This window comes from Aegilops tauschii, chromosome 2, assembly GCF_002575655.3.
Source record: "Aegilops tauschii subsp. strangulata cultivar AL8/78 chromosome 2, Aet v6.0, whole genome shotgun sequence".
NCBI classification, from domain to species: Eukaryota; Viridiplantae; Streptophyta; class Magnoliopsida; order Poales; family Poaceae; genus Aegilops; species Aegilops tauschii.
Genome location: NC_053036.3, coordinates 328411336 through 328420881, shown reverse-complemented (window position 1 = coordinate 328420881; position 9546 = coordinate 328411336). Strand labels below are relative to the sequence as shown.

General features: G+C 49.3%; 1 protein-coding gene across 1 annotated transcript; it reads right to left on the bottom strand.

Annotated features, from left to right (window-relative positions):
- Positions 1-7756: 7756 nt before the first annotated feature.
- LOC109740214 (peroxidase 1) lies at positions 7757-9140 on the bottom strand. Its single transcript, XM_020299250.3, has 2 exons — positions 8615-9140; positions 7757-8517 (listed from the first exon to the last, which is right to left on the bottom strand). The coding sequence occupies exons 1-2, from the start codon at positions 9044-9046 to the stop codon at positions 7945-7947; spliced, it is 1005 nt and encodes a 334-aa protein (XP_020154839.1). The 5' UTR covers positions 9047-9140; the 3' UTR covers positions 7757-7944.
- Positions 9141-9546: the final 406 nt, after the last annotated feature.

Genomic DNA, 9546 nt, shown 5'->3' with positions numbered 1-9546 from the left:
AGATATGCCCTAGAAGCAATCATGTGATGATGATATTTCCATATGTATTCATGAGTCCTTTGTATTGTCCTTGAACATCATCAATGATATGTATCAATAAGTATGTGACTTGTTTGTGGAACTATGTATTGTATGATGATTGTTTTAATGGTCCCTGGTTGATAAGGTTATGCGGACACATATCCTTGACTAGTATACGACTCGGTTGATGACTATGTTTCACAAGTAATGTGCATGGAGATGCTAAACCGATAGTATGGGCTCGGGGATGGAGATCACCGAGCCGGACAGACCCACTTTGAGACGCAGCGAGATATAGTCATCTGTTAGTCTCAAGTGCAATGTCTATGCCATGTCCTAGACCTGAGGTCCTCGCATGTTCTCGGGATGAGGATCGACTCACTTAGGGTCTATCAAACGCTACTCCGTAACTGGGTAGTTATAAAGGTAGCTTTCAGGTGAGTCATGAGACATGCCGTGAGACATGGTTGACCAAGAAGGAATTTGCCCCTCCTATTTGGAGAGATATTCTCTGGGCCCTCTCGAGTGATCAGATTCGGAAAGCATGGCCATGCGACTTGGGTTAAGTGTTAACCCAGTTCGGGAATCTATATCATGGTTTCGAGAAGAGAGGTCGAGCTAACACAAGGGTGACAAGTACTCGCCTTGAGCTCGACAACAAATATCGTGAGGCAAAAGGAATGTTGCATATGCCACATTGTTGAGGTTCGTCAAACGAGTTTACGCCCACATGGGAGTTGGCACGTTCTGCTAGGAGCCGCTACCAACTATCGACTCTGGTCGTGTCCATGTGTACGTGAACCTATAGGGTCGCACACTTAAGGGGCTGCAGCCCATTCGGATTGGATCTGAGTGGAAAATGGATGTGGACTCCTAGTGGGCTCAAGTGTTGAGCCCACCTCAGAGGTCTATATAAAGGGGAGTGGGCACACCACTTAAGGGGAACGGAATTGAACCCTGGTTAGCCACCGCCACTCCCCATGCCCATGCCGCGCAACCGGACCTAGCAGTCCGCCGCTCGATGCTGCTCCCCGTACGTGTGGATACCTTGGAGGCATCGCATCTGCGGCGCTTGGACGAACCATTCGAGGGAACCGCGAGGTGCTGTTCGCAGGAGATCACCGTTCACGGGTCTTCGTTGTTCGCGGGAGATCGGCAACGCGAGGAGGAGACGGCCCGGGTGATCGGCTACACGCATCACCAACTCTACTTCCGCTGTGGTGACTGCGCGTCTAGTGGTAAACCCGATCCCGTGATCTATTTCCAGCAGCATGATCTTGGGTGCGCGGTAGAAAATTTTATTTGGCGTTAGCGTAGCGTACCGCGTGTTCCAACAATTTTGAGAAGACATGATTGCTTTATTAGTATGCTTGAAGTATTATTGTTTTTATGTCAATATTAAACTTTTGTTTTGAATCTTATGGATCTGAACATTCATGCCACAATAAATAAAATTACATGAATAAATATGTTAGGTAGCATTCCACATAAAAAAATCTATTTTTATCATTTACGTACTCGAGGACGAGCAGGAATTAAGCTAGGGGATGCTTGATACGTCTCCAACGTATCTATAATTTTTGATTTATTCCATGCTATTATATTATCTGTTTTGGATGTTTTATATGCATTAATATGCTTTTTTATATTATTTTTGGGACTAACTTATTAACCTAGAGCCCAATGCTAGTTTCTGTTTTTCCTTATTTTTGAGCTTCGCAGAAAAGGAATACTAAACGGAGTCCAAACGGAATAAAACTTCACGATGATTTCTCTTGGACCAGAAGACACCCAAGAGACTTGGAGTGCAACTCAGAAGAGCCACGAGGCGGCGCCAAGGGTGGAGGGCACACCCAGCGGGTAGGGGCCCCTACCTTGTGGGCCCCTCGGTGACCCCCTGACCTAGATCTTCCTCCTATATATTCACATATATTTGAGAAACACAAGAATCATCCACGAAAACACTTTTCCACCGCCGCAACCTTCTGTTCCCGTGAGATCCCATCTTGGGGCCTTTTCCGGCATCCTGCCGGAGGGGGATTCAATCACGGAGGGCATCTACATCAACTCTATTGCCCTTCCGATGAAGCGTGAGTAGTTTACCTCAGACCTACGGGTCCATAGCTAGTAGCTAGATGGCTTCTTCTCTCTCTTTGATTCTGAATACCATGTTCTCCTCGACGTTCTTGGAGATCTATCCGATGTAATCTTCTTTTGCGGTGTGTTTGTCGAGATCCGATGAATTGTGGATTTATGATCAGCTTATCTATGAATATTATTTGAATCTTCTCTTAATTCTTATATGCATGATTTAATATCTTCTCTTCGAACTATCGGTTTGGTTTGGCCAACTAGATTGGTTTTTCTTGCAATGGGAGAGGTGCTTAGCTTTGGGTTCAATCTTGCGTGAGTTGACCCAGTGACAACGTAGGGGTAGCGAGACACGTATTGAATTGTTGCCATCGAGGATACAAATATGGGGTTTACATCATATTGCATGAGTTTATTCCTCTACATCATGTCATCTTACTTAAGGTGTTACTCCGTTGTTTATGAAATTAATACTCTAGATGCATGCTGGATAGCGGTCGATGTGTGGAGTAATAGTAGTAGATGCAGGCAGGAGTCGGTCTACTTGACACCGACGTGATGCCTATATTTCATAATCATTGCCTTGGATATCGTCATAACTTTGCGCTTTTCTATCAATTGCTCGACAATAATTTGTTCACCCACCATATTATTTGCCTTCATGAGAGAAGCCTCTAGTGAAACCTATGGCCACCGGGTCTATTTTCCATCATATTAGTTTCAGATCTACTATTTTGCAATCTTTTATTTTCAGATCTATAAACCAAAAACCCAAAAATATTTTATCTTTTATTTATCTATCTTTATCAGATCTCACCTTTGCAAGTGATCGTGAAGGGATTGACAACCCCTTTATCGCGTTGGGTGCAAGTGTTTGATTGTTTGTGCAGGTACTAGTGATTTGCGCGTTCTTCTCCTACTGGATTGATACCTTGGTTCTTAACTGAGGGAAATACTTATCTCTACTTTGCTGCATCACCCTTTCCTCTTCAAGGGAAAAACCAACGCAAGCTCAAGAAGTAGCAGGGACACAAGAGATTTCTTGTATTTGATTGCAGGGTTGTTTGAGAGAGACCAACTTCATCCTACACCTCCCATGGGTTGATAAACCTTAGGTCATCCACTTGAGGGAAAATTGCTACTGTCCTACAAAACTCTGCGCTTGGAGGCCTAACACGAGTCTACAAGAATAAAGTTGTGTAGTAGACATCAGCCACCATCACATGTAACCTGTCGGCTCTTTCTACATCTATTTCATTAAAAGTGGCATTCTCATGGCTCGAGCCATCCTACCGTGACACGCAGACCACTTAACATTACAACATATAACCATCTCATACAAAAACTCATTATCATGACGACGGCTATACCACACCATATGCAAACCTGCAAAACCAAGTTACACATACTCTAATCGGTTTGGCAAATTTTAATTACGTGGATTCTAGGGTTTCCAGATAACACTAGCTACCTACGTACACAATTAAGGTGATAATTGTTGTTGCTAGATTAACTTTCTGGGTGTGTGAGGGAAGATACCTAATTTTAAAATCTCTAGCCCCACACTAAACTTTGTCAAATATGCATGACCCCCTAGAAGATCGTTCATCTTCATCACCCCCTTGTGTTTGCAACGGTTCACTATTCTTGACTATGATGAAGCCCAAAGAACTTTTAGCAGATCGTTGACAGTCAGAGTCGACCGATTATCAGAACTTTATACAAAGCTGCACCATTTCGTCAATGAACTAAACCGAAGCAACACTCGAGGGAAACATAGCAAGAACATCAAACCCTCGCATCCAGATGCGATTCTTAAGTGAAATTTTTTCGCCTGGCTGGCCATTCAGTACCTGATAACCCACAAGTACATGGGATCGTTTGTAGCCTTTTTCTATAAATAAGGGTGTCGAACCCAACAAGGAGCTAAAGGTAGAACGAATATTCCCTCAAGTTCTATCGACCATCAATACAACTAACGCACGCTTAATGTTTGCTTTACCTATAACAAGAATAAAACAAGAAGTACTTTGTAGGGGTGGATAGGTTTGCAAGATAATAAAGAATGTGGAAATAAAAGTTAGGTGTTGTTTAAATAAAGAAATAATTAAGTTTAGTAAAACGAGTGTGGATTTGTGGTGGTAGGATTTGCGGAATTGTCCCTTAGCAATTGACTACGTTACTAGATCGATAGCAAGTTTTTATGTGGGAGAGGCCTCTGCTAGCATGTCCTCCCTTACTTGGAATTCTATGCACTTATGATTGAAACTATTACTAAGCATCCGCAACTACTAACGTTCAATAAGGTAAAAACACCCAACCATAGCATTAAGATATATTGATACCCCTTCAATCTCGTACGTATCAATTTCTATGTTTAGGCTGAAGCCGCTGTCACCCTTGCCCTCCAATGCATAATCCTATCAACATACAACTAACCCAATGGTGTGATCCACACGCGCGCTCATATGATGGGCACCAAAAGATAGCAACATAACCACAAGAAAATTAAATCAACCATAGCGATTTACCAATTACCTATAGGACAACAAAAATCTACTCAGACATCATAGGATGGCAACATATCATTGGATAATAGTATGAAGCATAAAGCATCATGTTCAAGTAGAGGGTACAACGGGTTGCGGGAGAGTGGACCACTGAATATAGATGGGGGAAGGTGATGGAGTTGTTGGTGAAGATGACGGAGTTGTTGGAGTAGATCACCGTCACACGATGATTGCCCCAGCGGCCTTCCGGCACCACCGGGAGAGAGGGGGGGAGAGCCCCCCTCCTTCTTCTTCCTTAGCCTCCCCCTAGATGGGAGGAGAGTTTCCCCTCTGGTTCATTGTTGCCATGGCGGCGGAGGGGCAGGAGCCCCTCCTAGATTGGATCTATCCCTCTGTTCTCTTGTGTTTCGCGTTTTCAGATCTGGCCGAAAACCGTTTCTTAAATATCCGGAGATCCGTAACTCCGATTGCGCTGAGATTTTGACACGGTTTTTTTTCCGGATATAAGCTTCCTTGTGCCCAAAGTAGAGCTCCAGCCGACTTACGAGGAGGACACAAGACACCTGTGAGCGCCTGGGGCCTAGGGCACGCCCTGGTGTATCTTGGGAGTTATGGGCCCCAGTTTGCGTTGATTCCACCTCCAAAAAATCAAAAATATTTCAAAATAATTCTCCGTAAAATTTTATCGCATTTGGACTTTGTTTGATATGGATATTCTGCGAAACAAAAAAACATGCAGAAAACAGGAACTGGCACTGGGCACTGGATCAATAGGTTAGTCCAATAAATCATATAAAATGTCGCCAAAAATATGTGAAAGTTGTATAATATTGGCATGAAACAATAAGAAATTATAGATACGACGGAGACGTATCAGTACTGCATTTGGACATCCGATCACAAGGCATGTCATGGCCTCCAAGAGCAGTCGTCCGCTTGCTACTCATGCCTGCAAGACGAAGACACAGTCGATCACATTATCGTTCAGTGTGTTTACGCGAGGGAAGTTTGGCATCGTTGCATTGTGGCGCTGGATCTAAACATAGAGGAGCCGGATGAAAACCTCTCACTCATCACGTGGTGGGACAAAGCGAGGAGCGGCTTCCTCGACGCCAACAAGAGAGGTTTCGACACCCTGTTCATTGCCTTCACTTGGTCTTGATGAAAACAACGCAAAGCGAGAGCGTTTGGGAGAATGACCAATCATAGATGTCAAGACTTTTGGTTGATCAAATCCTCGACGAAATCAAGGAATGGTCCAATACCGGTGTAGAAAGTTTACATCGTTTTGTGAGAGAGTAGCCTTTTCTTTCTCTAGGTGTGGGTGTGGATCTAAGCACTGCTAGCAATGTTTGATCCATCTTGTACATATTTTGCACCCTTCTACAAAATATTATATGTCATTCGCGTACTCCGCCGCTACCCCCCACCTCACCTCTCCAACCCCTCGCCGCTGCCAGAGGTCGCCGTAGGGCAAAGTCCGCGCGCGCGTCGGCGGCGGCGGGGCTCTTCGTCCCCCCACGGGGCGTTCTGACGGCGAAGGACGGCATCGTCTCGTGGAGGCGCACGGCTCAGCGGGGATGAGATGACCGGAAGCGGCGGCTAGGGGCGGTGCCGATGTGCTCCGGCTTTGGGCGGCAAGGATCCACCATGGCGCGCTCGCGGCGGCCATGCGAGGGGCAGCACGCAGATTTAGCGATGGGAGGCTGCGGCATTTAGGAGGCGGCAGATTGGGGCGGCGGCGGTGCTCTCCGGCACCGGGCAGCACGGATCGGCCATGGCGCGCTTGCGGAGGACATGGGAGGGGTGGCGCGCGGTTTTGGCGTTGGTGCTTCACGAGCATGCGCGGAGTGGCCACGTCAGGCGACTTGGCGCGGCCGCACAGGGTGGCACTGCTCGGGTGCTGGTTCTGGAGGCTGCAGCGGAGGGGGGTTTCTACGGCCGCGCACTGTCGATGCGCGGCGCGGGCGTGCGAGGGGTGCTGCAGGGGGTGAATCAGCCGTCTTCGGTGCAGCCGGTGGCCTCCGCGAGGTGCGGTTGGCTCCGGTGGCTGCTTCGGGCTTCTTCATCGACATGCTGTTTTGTGGGAGGCGGTGGTTAGTGGTCTTGCCGGTGCCGGTGCGAGATGATGTGGGGCCGAGGTGGTGTGGTAGCTTGGGCGAAGACCCTGTCTCGGCCTTGTGCTGTGACTATCGATGGCGGCGGTTGAGGCCGTCGTTGACCTTCCTGGAGGCATCGGTGTTGTGCTGTTGCACCCCTCCGGCATGGATCCGGCCATTGCGGCCTCTCCAGGGGAAACCCATGATCTTGTGATCGGACGATGGCGACGCTTTGGTGTGTTGTTTTCCCTCTTGGGGGCTTCGTCTCGGAGCTCGACATCGGCAAGCGGGGCCGGTGGTTGGCGGTGGTTGTGGCGTCCAGACTTCTGTGGCAACGATGATGGTGGGAGCAATGTCGGCGACGCGGCAATGGTTGCGGTAGTCGGCTCTTCTTTGGCGTGTCCGCGGGATTGTCTCGGTTTGTTTGCTGTTGTGGAGTCGAAGCTGCGGCGGCGGGGCCCTGTGGTATACGATGACCGGCTGCAGGTGGCCCGTTTGGCGATCTTACTGGCGCCAGCCGTGCCTGGTTTTGTCCATCGAAGTCGGAGCTGCGCTGTTTGGCCGCAGGTGGTTGAGTTTTGGCTCAGATTTTCATGTAGCTTCACGTGTTCGCTTTAGTGTGGGTTGCGTCGACGATCGCCTACGGCGAAGTCGGAGTAGTTTGCTCAGAGTGTAGGGATGGCGATGACGCCTCTAGGGGAGGAGTGATGACGATGACGCCTGTGTGCTGTCTCGCCGTGGCCCTCTTTGGAGTGGTGTGTGTGGTGTTTCTTATGTATGTCGCTCAGCGGTTGTGATTGTTTTCGCCCGGTTCTCCATAATTAACTGGGCAATCTGGTTTTCGCTCGGTTTTCCTTAATTAGCTGAGCAACTCTTTTCTTTTTAATGAATGTAGGATAACTGCCATTTCCAAAAAAACAACACCGTAACAAACTGAAGAAGCAAATTAAATCAATATGTACTCCCTCCGTTTTTAAATATAAGTCTTTTTAGACATTTTAAATGAACTACAAAATAAAGATGTATGTAGACATATTTTACAGTGTAGATTCACTTATTTTGCTTCGTATATAGTCATTTGTTGGAATCCTTAAAAAGACTTATATTTGGGAAAAGAGGGAGTATATAGCTAGCTCATAATAATAAACAAAACAAAAGTGTAAAATAAATCGTGGCACATCCTAGTTCGTGACAATGCATTCATGCGTGAGCCTAAAGTACATTCAGTTGACAAGGTTGCACTTGGTCCTGATCTTCCCTTGGTTGCCGGTGAGCACGCCGATGGCGCCCATCTTGGCCATGGAGACGCGGAAGTCCCGGAAGAATTCCCCGTCGTATCTGCCAGTGGCGGCGCGGCGGACGTAGGCACCGGTGAAGGGATGCTCCATGAGCCCGGCGTCCGACCGGAGCAGCCCGCGCCTCCTGGCCACCTGCCGATAGTAGCTCGTGTCGAACGTCCCGCAGCTACCGGCGTCCATCTCCGCTGCCGCGCCGCTGTCGCCGGGGCCGCGGCAGCGCATTCTCAGCCTGTCGGCGTACCTTCCGTCCAGGGTCGGGTCGGTGCTGCGGATGCTGCCATTGTAGAGGCGGTCGGCGAAGGACGAGCAGTGCGCCTTCCCAAGCGTGTGCCCGGCCGAGAGCACGACGAGGTCCTTCACGTCGAGGCCCTTGGCCGCGAACACCTCGATCATGACCGTGATGTTTCCGTAGAGCGGCGGCAGCTCGCCGCAGTTTTCGGCGCGGGAGGTCCGGCCGTCCCTCCGGCCGAGCGCCACGGGCCAGGATGGGCCTTTGCTCTGGGGTCGACGGATCAGATCCAGAGTTTCAGATACAGAAAGACAAATCGGTAGTACTAGTACGCGATGAGACAAGAGGCAAGTTCTTGTGACGTACCAGAACGACGGCGTCTCGTGCCATGAGCGCGAGGAGGTCGGCGCAGGAGATGGTGGCCGGGCACGCCTTCTCCAGCTTGTCCTTGACCCGCGCGACGGCGTCGAAGCCTCGGAGGCTCGCGTTGGGTATGGCATCCTTCTCCGTGGGGCTCCCGTCTGCGGAGTCGAGCAGCACAGATGCATCGCAGCCCTGCACGAAGCAGTCGTGGTAGTGCAGCCGGAGCAGGGACGCGGCCAGGTCCGGCGACGCCCTGACGATCCTCGCCGTCTCCCTGAACACGATCCCTTCCGCTCCCGGGCACGTCTTGTCGTAGTACCCGAACCTGATGCCCGGCTGCGCCGCGCATCCAGACAGGAGCGCAGCTAGAGCAAGTGACAGCCTTGTCAACAGTGCGGCCATCTCTCGAGCCTCCACTCGCTGGCGGCGAGCCATGGCTGGCACTACTGGTACGCTACAGTGAAACTGGACACTTCCTCTATGTCTGCGTGGCTGCTGCCTTCAGTATTTATGGCTGATCTGCTCTGCATCTGCGGTTAAAAAGGTTTTCGTTTCATCCCCACCGAAGGGCTTCGATTTGACTATAGATTAAGAGCTTCGATTCTTGCATATGGCGAGTTGACTTTGCCATTACGGTATGCATATGCAGCAGATTCGTCGCGCTTCCGTTGCGTGCGGCGCCGTCCACTGTTTTAACTAGTTGTACACCGATGCCGTAGCTGTGGCCATGCCCATGCACGCGGCAAGCCTACAGCGTGGCCCTAGCCCCAATCTTTGGTTTGAACGCAGATTTGGAAGAAATGAAATGACGGACAATATGCTACTATTAAAAAGGTTACAATACCCCGATCTCAAGATCCAACGCCTGAATCTTTAACAGATAAGGCCCAACGGTGCCAGTGCATGAACGTCGTGCCATTGTCCAAAGGCCTTCC